This window comes from Pan troglodytes, chromosome 18 (assembly GCF_028858775.2).
Source record: "Pan troglodytes isolate AG18354 chromosome 18, NHGRI_mPanTro3-v2.0_pri, whole genome shotgun sequence".
Classification (NCBI taxonomy): Eukaryota; Metazoa; Chordata; class Mammalia; order Primates; family Hominidae; genus Pan; species Pan troglodytes.
The window spans coordinates 53,604,857-53,628,857 of NC_072416.2; the positions used below are offsets into that span (position 1 = coordinate 53,604,857).

The 24,001-nt window shown below is 49.3% G+C and overlaps 1 protein-coding gene across 5 annotated transcripts in view; it reads left to right on the forward strand.

Moving 5' to 3' along the window:
• Positions 1–1,774: 1,774 nt before the first annotated feature.
• Positions 1,775–24,001, forward strand: part of SLC6A2 (solute carrier family 6 member 2) — a 48,279-nt gene continuing 26,052 nt past the window's right edge. For 2 of the 5 annotated variants that reach the window (XM_054668415.2, XM_054668416.2), the window contains exons 1-3: positions 8,368–8,709; positions 15,357–15,488; positions 17,744–17,981. In XM_054668415.2, the coding sequence (XP_054524390.1) occupies positions 8,499–8,709; positions 15,357–15,488; positions 17,744–17,981 (581 nt within the window). In that variant the 5' untranslated portion in view covers positions 8,368–8,498. Of the gene's footprint in view, positions 2,140–2,430; positions 2,756–8,367; positions 8,710–15,356; positions 15,489–17,743; positions 17,982–24,001 lie in introns of those variants that run through there. The other 3 variants (XM_001167725.7, XM_063797828.1, XM_009430817.5) reach the window with 3 other exon arrangements.

Consider the following 24,001-nt stretch of genomic DNA (forward strand, 5'->3'; position numbering starts at 1 on the left):
AAACATCTTTCATGTGTGGAAACCTACAGTTCTGAGCTCTTGTCCTCAAACCTCTGCTCAATCTTTTCCCTCACCTGCCTTCTGTCATCTTCCCCAGAAGCCAGGGGAACCCATGCCCCTCTAGGTTTCCCTTCCTCTCCCCTCTGCATCCTGCCCAGAGGACATTTGTCATGATTGTCCCTCTGGTACAGATGCTCTAAACACCGCCACGCACCACCATTCTTTCATTCATTAACTCATTCACTTCACAGGCTGGTTGATGCTCTAGTATGTTCCAGGTGCCAGAACACGTGCTGTAAAAGACAGACAAGGTCCCTGTGCTCATGGAGCTCACATACCGCCCAAGGGGGGACATAAAATTAAACAACTAGGACAAATTCGGATAGCGATGTAACAAATGAATAAATAGGGTGATAGGATAGAGTGAGCGTGTATTTTCGATTTGAGTGGTCGGGAAGGGACCTCTGGACTGAGACCTGAACAACTCAGGCAGAGAAAACAGCAAGTGTAAAGGTCTTGGGGTGGGTTTGAGCTTAGGATGTTTACAGAATGGAAAGGTCAGTGTGGCTGGACTGATCCAAGCCCCACCCACCCCACTTAGCACGGCCACCTCTCTGAAGCCTCCTTGGATCAACAAGATGCTTCCCTTGCTGATTCATCTCCACCCTACTTCCACACATCTGTGGTCACAACACATCCTGACCACACTGGGTTGTGATAGACTCTATACACTGGTCTGGGAGCTCCTTGAAGGCAGGGGCTATCTCCTCTCTAGCCAGCACTGTTCACGCACACAGCAGATGATCAGCATCTGCTAAAGGGATTAATACATTAATCAATAGATGAGTGAATGAATGAGAAAACGACTCTCAGGTCCAAATGGCTCACTCCTTTAGTTGTCTAATTGTTACCTTCTCAAATTCCCTGACCCCGTATGCAAACTGCAGCCCCACTGTCCCCCCATTCCCTCACCCATCATATAACATGTGTATTTATTATGTTTCCCGTTTCCTCTGTCTCCGCCAGCAGAATGTAAACTCCATGAGGTCAGGAATCTCCGAGTTATGTTGCGCCAGTGTAATCCAAGAGCCCGGAACAGTGCCTGGCACACAGCGGGCATATGGAAGAACAAATGTGTGAAGGTGTGAATGAATGAATAATTGAAAGAATAAATAGTAGTTCTCAGCCTCATAGAACACGGGTCACAACCTCAAATGACCTGCTACCCTGCCCATAAATAACAGAGATGCAGGAGTAAGTGCTGGGCTATGACCTGTCAACATGCTAAGCCGCTCAAACAAAACTGCTCAACAGCCCGCTGGCCGCCTATTTGCAGCACTGGGCCCTGAGCCGCACATTCCCATTTCGTTGATAAAGAAACTGACCAGATAGTTTAAGTGGCCTGCTGCGGAAGACAGAGCTGGTGCTCCACCGGTCGCTGCTTCCCCAGTCCTTTTTTGGCCTCCTCTCTGACGCGACGCAGACCCCAGTTCTGGAGAGTCTGTCACTCGCTCCCCGTGGTGGGAGATCAGAGGCCTGGTGTCCTTGGGAGCGGCGAGCTGTGCTCGGCGCAGGATAGAAAGGGAGTGCGCGCCCGAGTCCCCCAGATCCCTGGGAACCCGCGCCACCCTCCCGCCCCTGCCCATCCCCGGCCGCGCTGTCAGTCTCCATTAGCGCTAACAGGCTCCAGACGGAGCGGGCCGGGCGCTGGGTTAATGCAATCCGCGCGTTACCTGGGGCGCAGGCTACATTACCAGCCCGGCCCCCGCCAGGCACGGCCAGAACCAGTCAGCCCGCGCCCTGCCGGCCGCCCCGCGCCTCCAGCTCTTCCCCGGCCCCGCCCGAACGCCACACGGCGGAGCCCAGCCCCAGCCCGCGCCCTAGAGCCTGCCAAGGCGCCGCCGGTCGGGGGCCGGCAGGGCGCAAGGCACCAGGGATCCCCTCGCCGCCGGACACGTGAGTGCGCCCTGAGCGCGGGACAGGGCTAGGTCTGCCTGGGAGGCCCGGGCCGAGACGCGCCAGCAGAGGGCTAGCGAGTTTGTAGTGCAGTGACGTTAAGTGTCCGAGAAGGCTCCTGTGGCTGTTGAAGTGTCGCGGACCTGAGCTGGGGAGGGGGTCGGCACGCTGCCCTCAGCCTCGGTGAGTTCAATCCCAGCCATTTGGGGCAGGCGAGAGTGGGTGAACGAGGAAAAGTGCTGCAAGGTCTTCAGCCGCCCCCAGAGGGCTGTCAGAAGTCTCCAACTCTTGAGTTCCGGCGTGCCCCAACCTCTGTTTCCAAATTTTTCCAGCGGACGCGCGCCCTTTTCTGGGAACCCTGCGTCCGCTCAGCGCGCGCTCATCCCAGTGTCTAAGGCGCTCCCAGGTGGTCTTGGGAGTTGCAAGTAGGGAGGAACGGCCCGGTAACCACCTCTTTTCCCTTTATCCAAGCAGAGCCTCGGCGTGCCCCCAGGACCGGTAAAGTTCCTCTCGCCAGCCGCATCCATGCTTCTGGCGCGGATGAACCCGCAGGTGCAGCCCGAGAACAACGGGGCGGACGCGGGTCCAGAGCAGCCCCTTCGGGCGCGCAAAACTGCGGAGCTGCTGGTGGTGAAGGAGCGCAACGGCGTCCAGTGCCTGCTGGCGCCCCGCGACGGCGACGCGCAGCCCCGGGAGACCTGGGGCAAGAAGATCGACTTCCTGCTGTCCGTAGTCGGCTTCGCAGTGGACCTGGCCAACGTGTGGCGCTTCCCCTACCTCTGCTACAAGAACGGCGGCGGTGAGCGTGGGGTCGGGCTGGGAATTTGAATCTGGGAGGTCCACTGTCTGCAGCGGTGGCTGGGACAGGAGCTGGAATACACACGGAAGGGAGGCGAGGAGACAGGGGCAAATCTGGAGCGCAGAAAGAACTGGACAGGGCTAACGGGGAAAAAAAAAGATTGGAGTCCTCCGGAAGGTCATTTTCCCAGGCTCTTTGCAGAGTACCTCGAGCTCATTCCAGCGGAAGTGTCAGGATTGGGCACCCTGGAAGCAAAACAGCAGAAGAGTGAAATCGAGTCATGACCCTAAAGTCATGATAGGGGTATGGATGGAAAGGACAGAATCTGGGGTGCCAGGTTGGGTGGGGGAGCCTGACCTTTTGATGGTCTGCTGGAAGGGAGGTGGAGGTTCCAAGAGCTCTTGAAGGGGCACCAGAAGTGGGTGGGATTTGACAACCAGGCCCACAGTGACCCTAAATCTAGCACTCTGAGCCTGGGGGCAGGAACCTTTGGGCCAGGAGCAGTGGGAATACTTCGGTTTTCTGAAGGCACCTAGGGAGGCCCTGTGGTCTTGGGGATAGAAACACACAAGAAGAAGCCAGTATCAGAAATAATGCCATTCTCAGGGAGCACAGCCCAGGTGGAATCAGGCCAGTAGGTGCCAAGAACTGGCCTGGTCCTCAAGGCAGGAGACCCAGATGATTGGGGTGAAACCTCTACCTCCTCAAGTTCTAGCCGCATTGCAGGGAGGAGTGGGAGAGGGGCCTGAAGAAGACTCCAGTGGAACAGCCGCACTCTCTCCCCCTTCTGCTGGGTGGTCCAACTGGCCACCTGCCTGAAAATGAGAGCCTAGAGATCACCTACAGCCAATCCAGGAAGAATAACATAGAACCCTGGGCCAGGGAAGCGGCCTGGGAGTCAGGGTGCTGGCCCCCACCCCCTAGCTCCTTCCTGAGGGGCTTTGCTCCTGGGGTGCCCAGTCCTGCCACTTTTGCTGGGATGAGCTCAGAGGTACCCGGCAAAGAGTGTGGGAAAATAGACCTTTTGAGGAAGAAATTGGAGAAGGGGGACCCAGCTCTGAAAGCCTCTCTCTCTCCACTGGGCTGCACTGCTTGGCGGTAGCTGTGACTCTGGACTTAAGGGAGGTCAGAGGGAGGAAGGGCAAGAATTTGGAGCTGGGTAGAGGGAAAGCTCATGACCTGTTCACAGGCTCTAGGACTTACAACTCTGCTTCTATGTGTAATCTGGACACTTGCTTTGGGACGGGCAATACTTGGTGTTTGCAAAAAAGGAGTGGGGCCAGGCATGGTGGCTCATGCCTATAATCCTAGCACTTTGGAAGGACAAAGTGGGCAGATTGCCTGAGCTCAGGAGTTCGAGACCAGCCTGGGCAACATGGTGAGACCTCATCTCTACTAAAAATACAAAAACTTAGCTGGGCGTAGTGGTGCATGCCTGTAATCCCAGCTATGCAGGAGGCTGAGGCAGGAGAATCACTTGAACCCGGGATGTGGAAGTTGCAGTGAGCCAAGATCACGCCACTGCACTCCAGCCTGGACCATGGGTGACAGAGCAAGACTCTATCTCAAAAAAAAGGAGTGGGATCACCATAGAGCACAGGTGGCTCTGAGCAGAGGATGCTGAGTAAGAAAGCAGTTAGCTCTTCCAACGAGAAAGTTAACCCAAGGTTGGAGCTGACAGATGGAGGTTTGCGTCCACGGTCTCCCCGACACCTCCTGAGATGGGTCTGTCATTGTCAGATACTCTGAGACCAGATAGCTGGGACAGCAGTCCTGAGCTTCAGAAGCATCTGAGGTCTGGGGCCTGATCCCTGGGGGAACAACTTGTGACTCTGCAGGCTCAATGTTTGTATCTGGCCCTGGGATGGTCATGGGCAGAGAGAGAAAGGTGAGAAAAGGAGAAGCTAATCCAGAGGTGAAACTTTCCCACCTTTGGCGGCTGCAGCCTCTCAAGCGTTACTGGGCAGGTTTAAGCATGGCTGTTTGGGCCCAGGAAGGGAGAAAATGCAGATTCTCTGTATTTTTTAAGAGGCAGGGAGATGATGAATGAGAGACCTTAAGACCTGCCATCCCGCCTGTCCTCAGTGACCGCCCCAGACTGCTTGTCTCTAGACAGTGGAAGGCTCTGTCATTAATCAGTAATATTTTTCTGGTTCCTCTTGGTGTGAGGCACAATGCTAGGCTCTGCAGGGGTCACGGTCACCAAGAGGCATGAACCACCACTTCTGCCTGCCAGGAGCTTTAATCACCCGAGTCTTTATTGTCATGCTGCTAGAAGTTCTTCCCATTGCTCTATGTGTTTGTTGAAACTAAAAGCATCCAGATGGCCAATTTGACAAGTCAGCTAGATGGATATTCCAGGGCTTTCATTGACACTGTGTGCTCTTTAGTCATTGCCAGCAAAATAAAGAGCACCTGTTGTATGCAGGGTACTATAAACCAGGTTCTTAGGATGCAAAATGGAGCAAACTTGTCACGAGTTCCAGTCTTTAGGTGAAGCTGACCGAGGGCACTTTCTCCCGGGCTTGCTATCTCAAAACACAGCTCACTCCAAGTTGTTTGGTGGTTTGTCTCTTTGTGGGTCTGTCTCCCAAACAGGAAAAGGCACAATGAGGGCAGAGACTGTGACTTTTTAATCTCTGTGTTTCTAATGCCCAAGATAAGGCCTAGATCACAGGAATGTGGTAGAAGGTGCCCAAGAAACTGCTGTTGAATAAGCTAATGAAATGCTCCAAGCCCTCAGAGACCTCCAACCGTATTCAGAAACAACAACAGAAACACTCAGTGGTAACTAATAAAGTGAAGCCACATACAACAGTGGGGCAGGGGCAGCCTATTCATTAGTGGTCTTAGCTGTGGAGTCCTGGGTTCCAGTTTCTAGCTGTAAGGCTTTGGCAAGTCTCCAAGCCTCAGTTTCCTCACTTGTCAAGTGGAAATAATGGTGCTCAGCTCAGAACATTGTTGTGGGGACCAAATATAATAACTCATGGAGAGCCTGGCATGGATTGTGGCCTTAGGAAAGGTAGCTGCTGATTTTTGTTAATGTCATTATGATGATGTATGAAATGGATGGAGAGACAAGTGCTTTAGACAAATGCTCTAAAGGCCTGAGGAAGGGCTGCTTAGGAAGGGCTGGGAGGAGGTGGGCTGTGGTTGAAGCTCAGCTGCTCTGGATGGGGAAGGTGCAGACAAGCGGTGAGAAGGGAGGAGATCTCCAGCTGTGCACCTGGGGCAGGAATGTACATGGAATCATCTCAGAGAACAGGAGTGCAGGCTGGCTGCAGAGCAAGCCAGGAGAGATAAGGGTGCAGGGGCAAGTTGGGGCCAGGCTGCAGAGGCCTTGAAAGCCAGGCTAAGGGGTGGGGATATTATATCAGTGAATTTCCATTTCTGGTTAGGATGTTCACAGTTGGTGTCAGGGAGCAGTGCAGCCCTCCATCTCAGACTATGAGGTAACTCCTTCTCTCACTTACCCCTCATCCCTTCAGACATGCTCAGCTAGCCCCCTCTGGGCTTTGTCTCTGCGGAGGCCTCCTGGCTTCTCTGTCTTTTTGTGGATCAATTCTCATCCAGTAATTCCCAAATTAGCCCCAGAGATGAGAGTGAGTGGTCAGGAAGGTGGGTCTTTGCGGTTGCAGAAGCAGCCGTTTAAGACTGGAGTTTGAGTCTGAGCTCTGCCTCTCACTGTGTGATCTCGGGCATAGTACAGCCCCTCTCTGAGCCTCAAGTTCCCAGCCATAGGTGAACATGACCTGAGATAACACTACAAGATTTATTCCTTTCCAATGCCCTGGCTCAGGGTTACACCGAAGCCAGGACTCACCCGGTCTGTTATTTAACAGCCCTCAGTGTGCTCTTCTGGTGCCAGTATTAACACTGTAACCTCTGCAATTCTGACTGTTCATGCTGGCCCAGAATGGAGGATATTTTGAAATGATGAAGGTGGCAATGGTTTAGGCCCCTGGCTAATGTTTTCTGAATGAATTACTGGAAAAGATCAGCCTGTCTGAACATCTTCCCCATGGCCAGCTGCTGGGATGCACGGGCTGCGGGAGGCTCTGGGAGGGGAAAGCCACTCTCAGAAATTCCGGAGCTTTGTTCAGAACCTTCTCAAATAGCTGGTCTCCATGAGGAGGCAGTATCAGGCGGTGATTCTAGAGTTTCCCTTTGCACCTGTGATCCTGGTCTGTGCTGATCCCTGGGGAAGAGCAGGAAGATTGACTGGGTGCTCATTTTTGCCTTTCTTCCAGGGAAGTGGCCACTGTGAATTAACCTTTGCACATGGCTGCTTCTGTTTGAGTCCTGTCCTGAGGCCAGCTTAGAGCTGTGCATTGTAGAGAAATATAGTCTTTAGGTTCAGGGTCTGAGTCTAACTTTTGCTAGAAAGGTAACGATAGACAAATCACTCACCTTTGCTGATCTGAGCTTCAGTTTCCTTACACAGAAGAGGAGAATAACCACAGCACCTTCTTGCAGGGTGAGATGGCATCAGAGACAATATATGTAAACTCCTTGAAATGATGTCACATAATAGGGGCTCCATAAATGTAGTCATTAGTATTTTGTTATTGTTCAATGATATTAACTGCATGCTAGACTTAGGAGTGGGGCAGGATCCTGATTTTGGAAGTAGCAGAATTCATCCTAAGATGAAATTGATAAAAGAAAATAAGGCTGGAAAATAGTCCCACTTGGGTCTGGAGCCCAAGCATGATAGACTCAGGAATCAGGGGTTGGGCTTTGCTCCATTTCCTGACAGCCTAACCTTATCTCAAAATAGATTCATCACCTGGAAAATGGGGTTTATAATTCCTGCATGGGGTCCCATGACCTTCTGTGATTCTGCGTCCCCAGCGGACTCTCTCCTCTCCCCAAGGAAGCTCAGAGTCTTAGGGACCCCCAGCCCTTTGGGAGCCCTTGTGGCCAAAATATCTGGGATCCTTAATACCGAGTATGAAGCAGTAGCTGCTACAGAGGTCAGGAGTCTGCAAACTCAGTGCTCTTACATCTGGCCTGGCTGCAGGGGGCTATCTACACTCCGGGCTTGCCAAGCCAGACACTGATTGTCAGCTCAGATGCACAATGAGCCAGCCAGCTGGTGTGGCACTCAGCTGACAAGTCTGTACATCCCTTGGCAGAAATGTGGTGCTCATCTGGGACCCTGATCTGAGGTCACTGGCATGGTTTGGCTTGTTACTCCAAGCTTGTCAAAAGGATCTGAAAGGGGCTATTCCTGACAAGATTGGGATTTAATAGGGATAAATGTTATATCCTGCCCTGCAGTCCCAAACCTAACTGCCTAAGTAAGGATTAGGCCACAGCACAAGTGGAGAAAGGCCCCGGGGCTTTCATTAGCTGCATCCTTCATGTGAGTCACTGCTGAGATCCATTATTTAGCCAAAAAAAATTTACTAAATGCCTATCATATGCCAGGAATATGGTGATGAGCAAAAGAAAATCCTTGCCTTTAAGGGGCTCATGATCTGCTGCAGATCTCCTAAAAGTTTGTCATTTTCGATTCCAATATTGGAGGTATTAATCCCAAATGGGGGAGGTGAGGTCCTGCTCTGTTATTTGTGGGTCATATTTCCCTCTGTGATGTAGTTCTGAGCAACCCTCTGATGTGTTTCTCTTAAAGAGACTAAGATGGAGGAAATGGAAACCAGAATCTTCACAGAGATTTTACTAAAGCCACAGCTTTATTAGGAAAAATCAAGTCCAGATCCTCCAAAGTGACGAGCAGATGGAGAATTACCACATGAGGAGGGGTAGCCCGGCGCCAGTTTCCCTGAATTCCACCCCCATTTTTCTACTTAGAGCAGCTGGGTTTAATCCATCAGGGGAGTGGGTGTGTTCCCTCAGTGGGCCTGTTTCCAGGTCTTTCGCTCAACAACAACAATCAACACAGAAGACGTCTGTGACCACATGTTTGGGGGTTTCTCCCAGCACATCAGGCAAGTAATCAAGTCTGCAGCAGACACCAGCTGAGTGCCTCCGATTCAATTCAATTCTGGTGCTGTCTACCTGGAGATAGCATCAGATCCCACAGGTTGAGGCATTCCCACAAGAATGCCCCTCACTTTGTGTTCCTATAATGAGCCCCAGGTTGTTTTACTGTGCTTCTGACCCACTGTCTATAAATCAGGGTTCCCCCCACCCCTTGCTTGGGTTTGATTAATTTGCTAGAGTGGCTCACAGAACTCAGAGGAACACTTTATTACATTTTCTGCTATGGTTTAGATATGGTTTGTTTGTCTCCACTAAAACTCCTGTTGAAGTTTGAACCCTAGTGTGGGAGTGTTGGGAAGAAGGGCCTAGCGAGAGGTGTTTGGGTCATGAGAGTGGATCCCTTATAAATGGATTAATGTCCTTTGGAGAGGGTAAGTGAGTTCTCGCCCCACTCTCTTGGTTCCCCTCTTGCCATGTGATCTCTGTACCCCTGATCCCCTTTCCTTTTCTGCCATGAGTGGAAGCAGCCAGAGGCCCCCACCAGATACAGCTGCCCAACCTTGAACTTTCCAGCCACCAGAATCATGAGACATATAAACCTCTTTTCTTTATAGATTCCCTAGCCTCAGGTATTCTGTTATAGCAATGCTAAACAGACCAAGGCACTCCCTCACCTTCACCTTGGGTCCCTCCAGCTGAGGTCTTACCATAGCTCTGTGTACTACTATGAAACCTATCTGTCTATCTATCTATCCATCTGTCTATCTATTGTTCTATTGTTCCTGGCTCAAAATACCAATAGCCCTTGTTGTAACATTGGGGCACTTTAGGCCTCAGAAAACAGAACCTCTCTCTCTTTGACCTTCTCCTGCCCTCCTTCCATCTGCTCCCTTATCTCTCCAAGGTAGGATTTTTCCCTGGCTTTTCTTTCTTGGAGCTGGCAGTAACAAAATTCTCTGACCCACTTTCTAATTGTGAGTCATAAAACCCCCATTTCAGAAGGAGTCCTGCCCCAGGCCCTGGGGGAAGGAATGCTGCACAGGGAGACCGAGAAGAATCTGAACAGACAGGCCTTGCTGGGCTTTCCCACTCAGCTTATTAGTATTACATCGTACTCCATTCAATCATGGTGGCCACACATGCCTATCCAATGACATCTCCATAGAAGGCCCAAGAGGACAGGGTTCAGGAGCTTCAGGAGAGCCAAACACATGGAGGTTCCTGAGTAGGAAATGTCTGAGGGGCCATCTCAGCTTCAGAACTCTTCTAGGGTCAGCTAAGGTTTGGCCTGGCATATCCTGTCCCCCGCTCTGGCCGGTGCTTCCATTCCCTAAATCTCTTCACTGCATGCATCCCCCTCCCACTACCTTCATGCCATCCTTCATGCAGCACTACAGGGCATTCTTTCTAGGTAATGGGGCTGGCTGTGGCCTGGGGGCATCCTTTGTCCTGCATTTGCTCATGGTCAGCACTCTTGTTTGCACACAAGAGTAGAGTAGCCAGCCCCACTTGGGACAGGGACATGAGGATCCCAGAGCACTGCCGCAGAGTCCTGTGTGTGGCCTCCAGCCGGCATTCATGCTGTGCTCCACAGAGGGCCCAGCCACCCTCCACCACACAAGACAGCCTTTACTTCCTGTTTCCAGTGGACAGAGCTGCTGCACATCTGCTCTTGAGTATAATGACAAGACATGAGTCCCATTTACGGAGCACCCACTAAGTGCCTGGCACTTCACCTCTGTCATCTCTGATTATCACAGCAAACCAGTGACACAGGTATTATTATCGCATTTACAAAGGGGGAGCTAAGGCTCAGAGAAGGCACATTTAGACAAGTCACATAGCTATACATAGCAGGGCTGAGGGACAGGATTATCTTTAGGTCCAGGCATGAAGGCCTGCCCTACCTCCATGCTTCAGAGAGCACAACTCTGCCCCCTTTCCATCTCATGGGAGCCAAGTGTGCCTGCCCACCCAGCACACTCCCCATCCGAATACCCCACCACCCTCCAATTCCCGGACGGTGGAATTCCCTGCCCAAACAGCCTCAGGCACCCTTCTGGGTCTACATGAACCTCTTGCTGGGTTCCCTCTTCTGTGGTGTGGGCTGTGCTGCGGGAGGTGGGGGTGTCTGCAAGGCGGGTGGACATAGCTTGGACACCTATGTGCAAGAGCCCTGACATGGCTAGATTGAGCTGGGAGGAAGTAGGGGCAGGGCAAACGGGTCTTCCCCTGTACCTCCACATTCCAGCCTGGAGCTCCAAGAGCTGAGAATTCCAACCTTGAACTTTATAATAGAACTATTACAAAGGTCTCTTTGTCAAAGTAGAAAGACAGAACATGTTTTAACAGTTGTTGATTTGTCACCTTTAAATGTGTCGAAGTGTGAGCAGCCCTGTCTCCTGACTAAAGTTTCACCTTCTCCTGATGCCTACTGTGCTGTTAGGGCACCCTTGGGGTGTTGGGGAAGGGGGACAAATCTAGCTTCCCTAAGCATGGACCAAGGTTTTCTTGGGGGCTCTGGTGCATGACAGCAGCAGCGACAGCCTGTAGCTGAGCTGTGTGTATCAAGGGAACTATTCTGTGGATTGGCACTTCTTGCATATATCAGGGTGTGGCCAGAATTCACAGTTTGAGGAATCCTGTCCTCAACAAACTAGGTGTCAGGGGAGCCTCTCTCCTTCCTGAAGCTCCTCTTTGACCACACTCCCTCCACCTCCCCCGAGATCCCCAGCAGATCTTGGCCACTGCACCCCTCACTGAACCCTTCCTCCAGGCTTTCCAGCCCTCTACCTGGGGTCCTCCTCACCTGCTGGGGGCTGCTCCAGCACATCCCACTCTAAACCTAATGACCCCGGGCTTCCCTTCCTGGGTACTTGGCATTTGCACAGAGGCTTCCAGAGCCCTTCTGTGCCCAGAAGAGTTTCTCTCTAACAGTGGGATGGGAGGCAGTGTGGTTGGGCCAGAGGTGATGGGACTAATGCTTTTCTTACTAAATTCACCCAAAGGCCACTGCTCAGAGTTTCTTTCATGGTTGACAGTTCTTTTTCTCATGTGGTTGTGTGAGTGTGTTGACATGCAAAAGTGTGTGTCCATTTGCATGAGTATGCACAGGTGTGCATTTGTGTGCATGCATATGGTTTTTGGAGACTCCCAGGCACTGGGCACTGAGCTCCTCATGAGGCATGCCCTGCCTGTGTTTTTCCAGGTCTGCCCTCACCAGCCCAGCACCCATGCAGCCAGGGCATTCCAAGATAAGATTCTGGCCTTGCAGTTCTAAGACTCTCGGACCCTGTGTGAGGCTGGTTGCAGCTGGCACTGCCACACATGGAGATGGAGCAGGACCACACGAGTATGGCAGTTACAAGCCTTGCAGAGCAGTAATTTTTAGGGGGTTTGCAACCAGCCTCGGTTTCCAGAGAACCACTGCAGAGCTGTTTATAAAAGAGGCAACTTCAGTTGACTTCACTCATCCCTGGAGCCCCTTCCTGACTCTTCAACCTGAAGAGTTTACTTCTGCAAGAGGAGAAGGAAACTCTCCCAGGTTTCCTTCTGCAAGAGTCCTTGGGCAAGCTAGCTGTCCTCTTTTAGAATAAGGCACTGGCCACGGGTAGCTGGCTGTTTTTTCATTCCTACTTAGCCATTTCACCACTCTTTGGTCTTCTTAATCTGTTTCCACCTGAATGAAGCTTTGGCTGGCCCACATCAAATGCACTCACAGAGAAGAGCCGCGGGCACATGCAGACCCATCATCTTCCCTCCTTTTCTCATGTTACTGTGCCTCCCAGCCAGCGGAGGAAGAATAACTCCAAACTGGGCAGGTTACCTATGTGTTGGCAGTGTCACTCAGAGGTTTAGAATTGAGGAAACTGGCCAAAGTGAGATGCCTGGTTAACTGGCTGATGCTGCTTTTCCCCTTCCTTGGCCATGCAGCAGAGTATTGAGTCGCTGGGGGCAACCCACAGTGGCGAGGTCTGAGCAGCGACTCCTAGCTTTTTCCTTCCTCACGTTCCCTTGGGCCACTGACTTCCATCTTCAGGCCTATCAAAGAGTTTTTGTTTATTTGTTTGTTTTGTTTTCTTCTCTCTTTCTCTCTCTCTCTAAATTTTTTTCTTTTTGAGTCAGCATCTCACTCTGTCACCCAGGCTGCAGGGCAGTGGCATGATCATAGCTCACTGAGCCTCAAACTCTGATGCCCAGGCTGTTCTTGAGTTCCTGGGCTCAAGTAAGCCTCTGCCTTGGCCTCCCTAAGTGCTGGGACTACAGGCATGAGCCACCGTGCCTGGCCCTATTAAACAGTTTAATACACCTATCTAACTGCCCCTTGCCCTGGCTCTAGATCCTCAAGGGGAGTAGCAGTTGGCCACAAGGCAGAGTGGGGCTGCACCAGATCCAGGTTTGAAGCCAAGCTTCATACTTGCTAGTTGGACAAGCAACTTAACCTTTCTAAGCCTCAGTTTCCTCATCTGTAAAAGGGATTGTGGTAATTCTCTCTCAGGGGTGGTTTTAAATAAATAATTATGTAAAAACTTGTGTGCAACTTGGCATATAACAGGTGCTCAACAAACGGTACTTGTTACTTTCACCAACCCCACTGCCTACCTCCATCTACATCAGCACACCAGCACCACCATTACTGTCAGCAATGTGCATAGGGACATGGGTCAGGTGGCAAACCAGCCCTTTCTATGTGGGAGAGGGAGAAAGGAAGAGAATGAAAGGAAGAAATGAGGAAGGGGAGAAATAGCACATGGCCACTCCAGAGACTTCCAGCCTGGAGCAGTGGCTGTAGCATTGGGCCAGCCTATGACCAATAGACCACATGGCTTAGCTGGTCCCAGATCCCCCATTTCAGAACAACCTACCCTCTGATCCTATTCAGACTCATGTCCTTCATCTAGGTTGGAATGTTCCAGAATCTGTGGGGCATGTTGGAAACAGCTCTGGAGCTCTTGAGCCAGGCAGACCTGGACCCAAATCCTAGATCCACAACTTACCAGCAGGATAAGGTCGGTCAGGTCATTTAATTTCTCCAACCCTCAGTTTCCTCATCTGAAAAATGGGTATAGCAGTTGCTATGTCAGAGGGTTTCTGGGTAGTGTAAGTGGGATCAAGCCCAGGTCCTGCTTGATACACAGGAGATGTTCATTTCCCAGTAGTTTTACCTTTTCCCCCTTTCTGCCCTGCCCCCCACCACTGATCCATCTTCTACTCACAAGGGACTAGGTCTCTCAGCATTAGGGCCAACACTTCATGCTTCCTACTTAGGAGAGGCACCCTGAGAAACAAGTGGAGACTGATAGTCTGAGTAGCTGAGTGAGTTTGACCCTAGGTATCATGTGACTTTGCCACAGTTCTTTGCTATCTTGAAACCTTAGTTTCCATATCTGTAAAATGGAACTAATAATGATCTTTGATCTTTGTGGTGAGGATTGAATGAAAGTGCTTGGAGCTCAGAAGGGGACGAGCAAGTGTGAGCTGCTGGTATCAATTGTTAATATTGCTAATGTTACCATTGTTAAAGTATTTCCTGTTTTCTTGATGTGGGTAGGTCAGAGAGTATTTGGTTTCCAGGGTTACAACACCTTAGCTAAAGGCCAGTGGTAACAGGAGTTTGGATCTGGCCTGGCCACCTCCAGCTGTGCGTGGAAGGGAGCTGGTGTGTTGCTTTGGGCACACTTGCAAGCTGGGGCTCATATGACATGTGTCCCAGTGAGTCACCTCGCAGAGTCAGAATCCACTAAGCACATCCCGGACTGCCAGGGTGTACTGAGAATTGTCTCTGCAACTCAGACACGCCTAAGTCCACCAGGAATTCTCCCGGGAATTAATTGCTGCCTGGTGCCCAGGGACCCCATCAAGTTTCTGTGATGTTCTGGGTGGGTAACTTCCCTGGTCAGAGACTTGAACCTCTGCCCCTTTGCTTCAGCCACCTGTAACAGTGGGGACCTAGTGGGTCGCAAGGCCGGAATGTGAATCCGGCTTCCATCACCTACCAGCAGCACCAAAAGGAGCCATTAGACTCCCTTCTCTGCCCCTCAGTTTGCCCTGGGGGTACGTAATGACCCTGACTGGTTATTATGTTTGCAGGCTGTTGTGAAACTCTAAGAAGAATCCAGTGAGATCATGTTTGGGAAAGCCACATATACCCCTATGTGATAGGATGCCAGCAAAATTAGAAACTCCGTCATGTAAATTTAGGCACTGTCTCTTTTTCTCTGGTCTCAATTTTCTTGCCTGTAAAAGGAAGGGTTTGGGTTAGATTGGCATTCCCAGAGTGATGATTCATAAAAGAAAAAGTTCAGTGTTTAAATAAATCTGGTAAAGGCTACACCTGTGATCCCCCTCCTGGCACATCACAGCATGCACTTGTGTATCAAAGGCTAAGAGAAGCCTGCAAGAAGCAAACCTATTTTGCTTTCCTTAACCTAGATTTTACTAATTTGACCACAGAACCTCACTATTATGGTTATGATTATTACTACCACAAATATTCTTACTCTTATGATAATTAGTATTGATTGCTGCACGTCACCTTTGGAAACAGCCAGCTGAGCAGATGCCCGGGATCTTTGCAGCTCTTGCAGACACGGATCCAAGACTGGGAGGGGCAGGGGTCTGTCAGGTCACACTCTGCCCCTGTGTCCTCCAGGTGCCTTCTTGATCCCGTACACATTGTTCCTTATCATCGCGGGGATGCCCCTGTTCTACATGGAGCTGGCTCTGGGACAGTACAACCGGGAGGGGGCTGCCACCGTTTGGAAAATCTGCCCATTCTTCAAAGGTAAAGAAGGGGTGGGAGAAAGTTTCACGGTTGTTCATAAAGGCTTCCCTGTTGCCCTTGGGGAATCTGCTCCAGTGGTGAGATCTAAGGTAGACCTCCTGTCATATGGGATTCACAGGTATTGACAAGGTCAACAGTGTCCCCCATTCCAAGTTACATGGAGAGCATTCACTGTGTTGGGAATAGCATTAGCATAGAAATTCTGGAAACCTGGGTTCTAATCCAGCTTACCTGCTGAGTAACCAGAGAATCTATTTCCTGTATGGGAAATTTTTATGTAAGTATCAGAAGTACCCAGCACATACACCACTACTCTCTCCTTTTGCTCCCATGGCAGGCGTTAGAAGTTGATCATGGATCTTTCTGAGCCCAGCCGGAAAGCTGATTCAAAATCCTTAGTACAATAGCCACAACTAGTTGATTGCAGCTGAAATATAACATGAAGCCTACTTGCATTTGGGACTAAGAACACATCTGCAGAAAGTAGCGAGAGCAACTGCTATTTCTTGGCCCCTATGCAGCTGGGAGAAGGGCATGGAGGAAGAGTTAGTCTCTCCCAAGCATTGGTTGGAGAACTGGGCACAGATGGCAACGAGGGCCAGTGTGACTCCCATGAGCCTCTTCTCCGCTGGCACGTGCCTCCTGAGTACCTCCTGTGTACTCAGTCCTGTGGGAGATACAGCTGGTGCAAGAGTCTTATTAGACATGTGCATTCGTTACTTTTTTTGTTGTTAATTGTCAGAAATTCAACTCAAACTGGCTTCAGTATAAAAGAGAATTGACTTCTGTTACAGTAAAGCCCAGGGATTGGCTTCAGGTATAGATAGATCCAGATGCCCAAATAATGTTGTCTGGAATCTATCGCTCTTTTTGTGTTTCAGATCTGTTGTTTTCTGTTAGCATCAGTCTCAGGTAAATTCTTCTCAAGTACCTGCAAAGATGGCCATCAGCAACCCCAGGCTTAAATTTTACCAAGTTTAAATTTTACCAAAAGCAAACAAGTAAACAAACAAAAACCCTTATAGAGTCATAGCTTCCTTAAAGGTCCCAGAGAAGATTCTCATTGGTTTAACTTGAGTCATATGCCCATCTACTAACCAATCACTGTGGCTGTCAGGAAGCAGTGCTCTGATTGGCCAGGCATACATCTCGCGATGGAGGAAGAGTGGGGAGTAGCCTCGTCAACACCTTACAGGCTAATCATAGTTTAAGGCTAATTCCTTGAAAAGCAATGTTGGGCAGGTAAACAATACATCTACCCTAGAAAAAAGCTATAGAACTACCCCTAAAGGAGCTTCTGATACATTGAGGAACATGATACTGGCACCCGAAGCAGGTGGTTGAGAGTAGGACCCAGAAAGCACACAGGGCTGAAGTTCCAATCAGGGAGTGCTTGCTTGGGTTTCCCCAGAAGCAGTTAGGAGACAAGGATATAAGTGTAAAGAGTTAGTGCTGGAAGTGATCCTTAGGGAGCAGCAACTGGGGATAGGGAAGGGGAGGCAGCCATAAAGGGTGGGCACCAAGTCAGTGCCACTCTGGGCAGGGAGCTCAGTCCCATCAGGGGAGAATGTGAACACCTGTCAGTGTTATCCTGCCCAGGGGGCGAGGGAGCTGGGTACTCACAATCCAGCTCCTAACGTGGCTGCCCACTGGGGGCAAGCAGGTGGTGAGTGGGCAGGGGAGCTCCAGTGGAAAGAGAGAGCTCTCGGGCAAAGAGATGGCAGGGGCCTATGGACTCTGGCCATGTGCTGTAGCACGTTTCCTCAATCCCCGGGCCACGGACCAATAACCGTGCAGTCGGTGGCCTGTTAGGAACCGGGCCACACAGCAGGAGGTGAGCAGCGGGTAAGTGAAGCTTCATCTGTATTTACAGCTGCTCCCCATCGCTCGCATGACCGCCTGAGCTCCGCCTCCTGTCAGATCAGCCGCTGCACTAGATTCTCATATGAGCGCAACCCCTACTGTGAACTGCGCATGCGAGGGATCTAGGTTGTGTGCTCCTTATGAGAATCTAACTAACGCCTGATGACCTGAGGTGGAACGGTTTCATCTTGAAACTACCCCCACCCCCAAAATCTGTGGAAAAATTGTCTTCCATGCGACAGGTCACTGGTGCTGAAAAGGTTGGGGACCGCTGTTCTGCAGGAAACGAGAGACAGAGGGAATGGGAGTGCAGTGGTGGAGCCACACCCAAGGAGAGGTGGCTGTGGGGCTGGGCCTGGGAGACTCCTACCTTACCTCCTGTCCCCGCCCAGGCGTTGGCTATGCTGTCATCCTGATCGCCCTGTACGTTGGCTTCTACTACAACGTCATCATCGCCTGGTCACTCTACTACCTCTTCTCCTCCTTCACCCTCAACCTGCCCTGGACCGACTGTGGCCACACATGGAACAGCCCCAACTGTACCGACCCCAAGCTCCTCAATGGCTCCGTGCTTGGCAACCACACCAAGTACTCCAAGTACAAGTTCACGCCGGCAGCCGAGTTTTATGAGTAAGTCACAGACCCCTTGTGCTGGGCCTGTTGAGGCCAGTGCTTGGTATGACCTGAGCCAAACACTAAGGAAAGTCACAGACCAAGGAGACGCATGCCGTCAGGATATTAATGTTTACTGAGCAGCCACTGGCCTGATGCTGGGTGAGGGGCTGAGGACACAGCCACGGTCGAGGTAGTTGGAGAAGCTTGCGTTCTGGGGCAGGGAAGTGGAGGCGGGCAAGATAATACACAAATAAACAGGTAAGGGAGTGAGAATGTTTTAGAGTGTGTGTGCACTTCGGGGAATGCAACACTTTCTGGGGTGTGTAACTGCTCTTAAAGAACTGAAACCAGGTATGTGGGAAAAATCAATCATGGAGGGAAAAGGACGGTTGCGTGGGTAGTCAGGAAAGGCCTCTCTGAGGAGGTGACATAGGAACTGATGATGTCAGAGAAGGGAAGAGCTGGGGCTCCAGGGCAGGCGATGAGCTGCAGGTTGAACCCAAGTTGATTTGACCCTGAAGCTGTAGTCTGACTCACTCTGGGCTGCTGTCCTTCTGGAGTTCCCATGGGGGAACATAATCAGAGCTTGGAGAAAATTCAAGAAGTGGGAAGCAGGCCAGCTGTATGCAGCTCTGAGAAATTATTTGGACCATGTGTGCACGAGAAGCACTGGCCATTGGTGCAAGACAGAATATCATTTAAAAAAAGAAACTTTTATGTTGAAATACCATTATACATTAAAAGTAGTAAAAATAGTGCATATACCCATCACCCAGTTTCCCCTAATGTTGACAACTTACATAACCATGGTACGAGTTTGAAACCAGAAAATTAACATTGATACACTGTTAGCTAACAAACTGCAGACCTTACTTGAATTTCACCAATTTTCCCACTCGTGTTCTTTTCAGGTATTTAGATGCCATGTTTCTTTAATCTTCTCCAATCTTTGCTCTTCCTTGATTTTCATGACCTTGACACTTGAAAAGTACGGCCAGTTACTTTGTGAAATATTGATTTGAGTTTGTTTGTTGTTTTCTCATAATTAAACTGTGGTTATGCATTTTGGCGAGATTACCCTAGGAATGATGCTGTGCCCTCCTCAGTGCATTCCATCAGGGGGTGGGGAGACATGCTGTCAATATCTTGTTACTTGTGATGTTAACCTTGCACACTTGGTTAAGGTGGAGACTGCCAGCTTCCTCCTGTGTAGAGAAAGTTATTTTCCTTTTTTAAGTAATGTGTCTTTTAAGGACATACACTGAATTTATGCAAATGTCTTGATTCTCATCATACTTTTGTCCACATTTCTTAGCATTCGTTGATGATTCTTGCAAGTAAGGACTAATACCATGATGTTTATCTAGTTATAATTTCCTATTTCCATCATTTCTTCTATTTTATTTATTTTTTTGTTTTGTTTTTTGAGACAGAGTCTCGGTCTGTTGCCCAGGCTGGAGTGCAGTGGCAACATCTCAGCTCACTGCAACTTCCACTTCCCACATTTAAGTGATTCTCCTGCCTCAGCCTCCTGAGTAGCCGGGATTACAAGTGTGCACCACCACGCCTGGCTAATTTTTGTATTTTTAATAGAGATGGGGTTTCACCATGTTGGCCAGGCTGGTCTCAAACTCCTGGCCTCAGGTGATCCACCCATTTTGGCCTCCCACAGTGCTGGGATTACAGGCGTGAGCCACCACCCCAGCTTATCATTCCTTCTAGATTAATTGGAATTCTTCTTTAAGGAAGAATTGTCCCTTCTCCCCTGTTTATTTATTTTTTCAGTTTTTCATTTATATCAGTATGGGTTCCTGGATATTTATTTTATTCTGTAGTCTTAATTCATAACTATTATTGTTGTTGTTATTATTATTATTTATTTCAACTTTCATTTTAGATTTGGGGGTACACAAGTAGGTTGTTACATGGGTACATTGCATGATGCTGAGGTTTGGGGTGTGATTGAACCTGCCACCCGGGTAATGAGCATAGTACCCAATAGGTACTTTTTCAACTCTTGTCCCCCTGCCTCCCTCACTCCTCACTCTTGTTGTCCCCATTGTCTACTGTTCCTTTCTTTATGTCCATGTGTACTCAATATTTAGCTTCCACTTATAAGTAAGAACATGCAGTATTTGGTTTTCTGTTCCTGGATTAATTTACTTAGGATAATGGCCTCCAGCTACATCCATGTCCCTGCAAAGGACATGATTTTGTCCTTTTTGTGGCTGCATATTATTCCATGGTATATATGTACCACATTTTCTTTTTCTTTTTCTTTTTGAGACCAAGTCTCTCTCTCTCACTCAGGCTGGAGTGCAGTGGTGTGATCTCGGCTCACTGCAACCTCTGTGTCCCAGGTTCAAGTGATTCTCCTGCCTCAGCCTCCTGAGTAGCTGGGATTACAGGCACCCACCACCACGCCTGGCTAATTTTTGAATTTTTAGTAGAGACAGGGTTTCACCATGTTGGCTAGGCTGGTCTCAAACTCCTGACCTCAGGTGATCCACCTGCCTCGGCCTCCCAAAGTGCTGGGATTACAGGCATGAGCCATCGCACCCAGCCACCACATTTTCTTTATCCAATCCATCATTGATGGGCACCTAGGTTTGATGACATGTCTTTGCTATTTTGAGTAGGGCTGCAATGAACATCCACGCGCAGGTGTCTTTTTGGTAGAATGATTCATCTTCCTTTGGGTAGATGCCCAGTAGTGGGATTGCTGGGTCGAATGGTGGTTCTATTTTTAGTTCTTAGAGAAATCTCCAAACTGCTTTCCACATTGGCTTAACTAATTTACATTCCCACCAACAGTGTATAAGCATTCCCTTTTCTCGGCAGCCTTGCCAGCATCTGTTATTTTTTGATTTTTTAAATAATAGCCATTCTGTTGGGTGTGAGCTTATAACCATCAGTAGAGCCTGAATCCTCTCAGCCTCTACTTCATCCATTTATGTCCTTGAGGAGGGCGATGACTGACTCGTTTTCAGCCACCTGATTTAAAATGTTTGCATAGCACTCTGTTCACAATGTAGCATCCATTGTCTTCATCCCTCAGGCGTGGGTCAATTCCATTTTATCAATCCCTACACAAACATGCTAGCAGGTAAGCAGAAAGTACCTGATACAACTTGTGGGGCAGACAGGATAGATTCCACCTGAACTCCACCCTCAGGGCATTCATGGTCTAGAGCAGAGGTCCCCAAACTTTTCTGCTTAAGATCATAGAGTAAATATTGCAGAATTTGCAGGCCACATATGTTCCTGTTGCATGTTCTTTGTTTTATTTTACCTCTGGAAAGTAAAACCATTCTTAGCTCACAGATCGTACCTAAACAGTCCATAGCTCAGATTTGGCCTGGGGGCCGTGGTGTGCTGATTCCTGGCCTAGTGCAAGATTTCCCAATAAAACTTCCCGCCATGATAGAAATGGTCTATATCTGTGCAATCCACCAGAGTACCCACTTGCCACAGGTGGTTACCGAGCAGTTGAAATGGGGCTAGTGTGACTGATGAGCTATATTTCTAATTTAATTTTAATTTATTTACCTTTAAATAGACATATGTGGCCAGTTGCTACTGTATTGGGCAGTGCAAAAAAGTGTGGAAAAATAAAAACATATTCACAAACAACAAAACTTTAGGGCTCCTCTCCTTCAGTCCTATGGATTCCCCAAGCGCAGAACCTGGGAATGAGTCCAGATTATCTGGAGATTGGGGTTATCCTGGGACCAACTCTTTCCCTGCCATCTTGGTGCAGCAGGGCCAGGGGGATTTAGTTTGGTTGAAAGAGACCTCTGGAAAGTCTACTGCCTCCTGGGGCTCAGGGGCATCAGTGTTCTCAGGATCCAGGAAATACCCTCAATGGTTCACTGCAGAGAATTTGCTAAGGGTCCTGTACCTGCATCCACCTGTCTCCATCCATGATTCCCATGGACTTCTAACAGGCATATGTAAAAATTATGTGTTTTAGAATTTTTCTTGGAGAGGTTCTGCAGTTGTCATCAAATTCTCAAATACCTCTGCAGCCCCCCCAGAGGATCTGAATCACTGCTGTCACTGAACGTCAGCATCTGCTGTAAGAAACCTGTGTTCCTCACCATCACATTAATAGCTAACCTCTTACCATGTGTATGAGGTTTTCTGCTAACTTCCTCCTATGTATTATTTTGATTTAAGCCTCACCCACCTAATGAAGTTTTTGTAACTCTTATCCTTATCACACTCTTGGGGAGGCTTCATTTCACAGTTGAGACAGTACAGTCCACAACCACACAACTATTACTGCACAGAGCCAAGATTTGGACCCAGCCAGTGTGCATTTGCAAGACCCTGAGAATGCGCATCTCCCATTTTGCACTGTAGGAGCTTACTTCTCCTCACTCTAACCCCAGCCCTGCCTGGCAGGGAAACTTCACAGCATGCACCCTTAACCTCTGTGTTATGTTGGCCTCTACCCATTATACATGTTTGTTATTATGCAGAAATATTGTCATGGTCACACATCACATTTACCCAGCTTGGATTGTATTCCAGCCATAATTCAAAGCACCCTTTCTATACTACATTTTAATCCTGACCACTGTGGTCTAAGATTATTTTTATGAATGGGAAAACAGGCACAAATCAGTAAGTGACTTGTCTGAGGTCATAGAGTTTATAAGTGGCATTAAAAGTCTATTTGGATCCAGGCAGTCTATCTCCAAAGCCCAAGCTCTTAGCCCAGGGTTCAAAACCTTGACTGCACATCAGAATCACCTGGAGAGCATGGATGCCTGGATTCTACATCCAGAGATTCTGATTTCATTGGTCCGGGTACAACCAGGGCACAGAAATTTCCATCAGTAGCTCCCCCTGCAATTCTAACATCCAGCCAACGTTGGAAGCCCTTGTTTACACACTGTGCTCTTCTGTCTTGGAGTAGGACTCCTACTGGAGTCAGGCTGACATCTCTATAGTCTCATGTCATGGAAAATCTAGGGCCTCCTTCACTCTTCTGAGGAGGAGTATGGCCTCAGAAAATTCCCGAACCATCAGAGAGCTTGCAGGTGGGGGTTTTAGGCCTTTCTGTCTTATGAACATGGTTTGGAGGGGAAGGTGGTAAAGATAGTGGAGCAGAGTGCTGCCGACACATGTGATTGGTTGCACCCTCTCCCCCTCATCCTCTCATAAAGGAAAAAGCGTGATTTTTCTTTTTGCTCTTGGCAACCCTTGTTTTACAAATTAAAATGGGAAATGATAGCTTTGCCTCTAGTCCAGTTAGCATTTGATTCCTCCGCTGATGTCTTCATGGCTAGTATGTCGGCCCCAGCAGAGACACCCAGCCAGAGGGAGAGGTGAGATAGGTTTTGAGACCCTACTTTAATTACAGCCCTAAGCTTCCTCCAGGCTCAGCTATAAGGAGAGTGGTGGGAAAAGATGGCATCCTCAGGCTGAAATGGTTGGGGGATGCAGGTAGAACTGAATGCAGAGTTGTTTTTTGTTTGTTTGTTTGTTTTAAAAAAGACAGGGTCTTGCTCTGTCACCCAGTGGCACAGTCTCGGCTCAATGCAGCCTTGACCTCCCAGGCTCAAGTAATCCTCCCACCTCAGCATCCCAAGTAGCTGGGACTATAAGCATGTACCACCACGCCTGGCTAACTTTTTATATTTTTTGTAGAGATGGGGTTTCATCATGTTTCACAGGCTGGTCTTGAACTCCTGGGCTCAGGTGATCCACCCACCTCCACCTCCCAAAGTGATGGGATTACAGGTGTGAGCCACCTCACCCGGCCTACAGGGCTTATTTTAGGAGCCTTCTGCCCTACAGATCTTCCCTCTTTTTTTCCTCTCCTTAACCTTCCCTCCACTAACCATGCAAACTTTCATTGCTACCATCAGCCAAGCACTGAGGATCTCCTCACATCCAAATCCCATTTAATCTTCACAGTTCATGGAGGTGGAAATTATTCCCATTTTACAGATAAGAGAGTGTAGGCTCGGGTTTTAGGTAAGTGGCAGAGCTGGGAGTGCAGGGGCCTCTGCAAGTAGATAGGA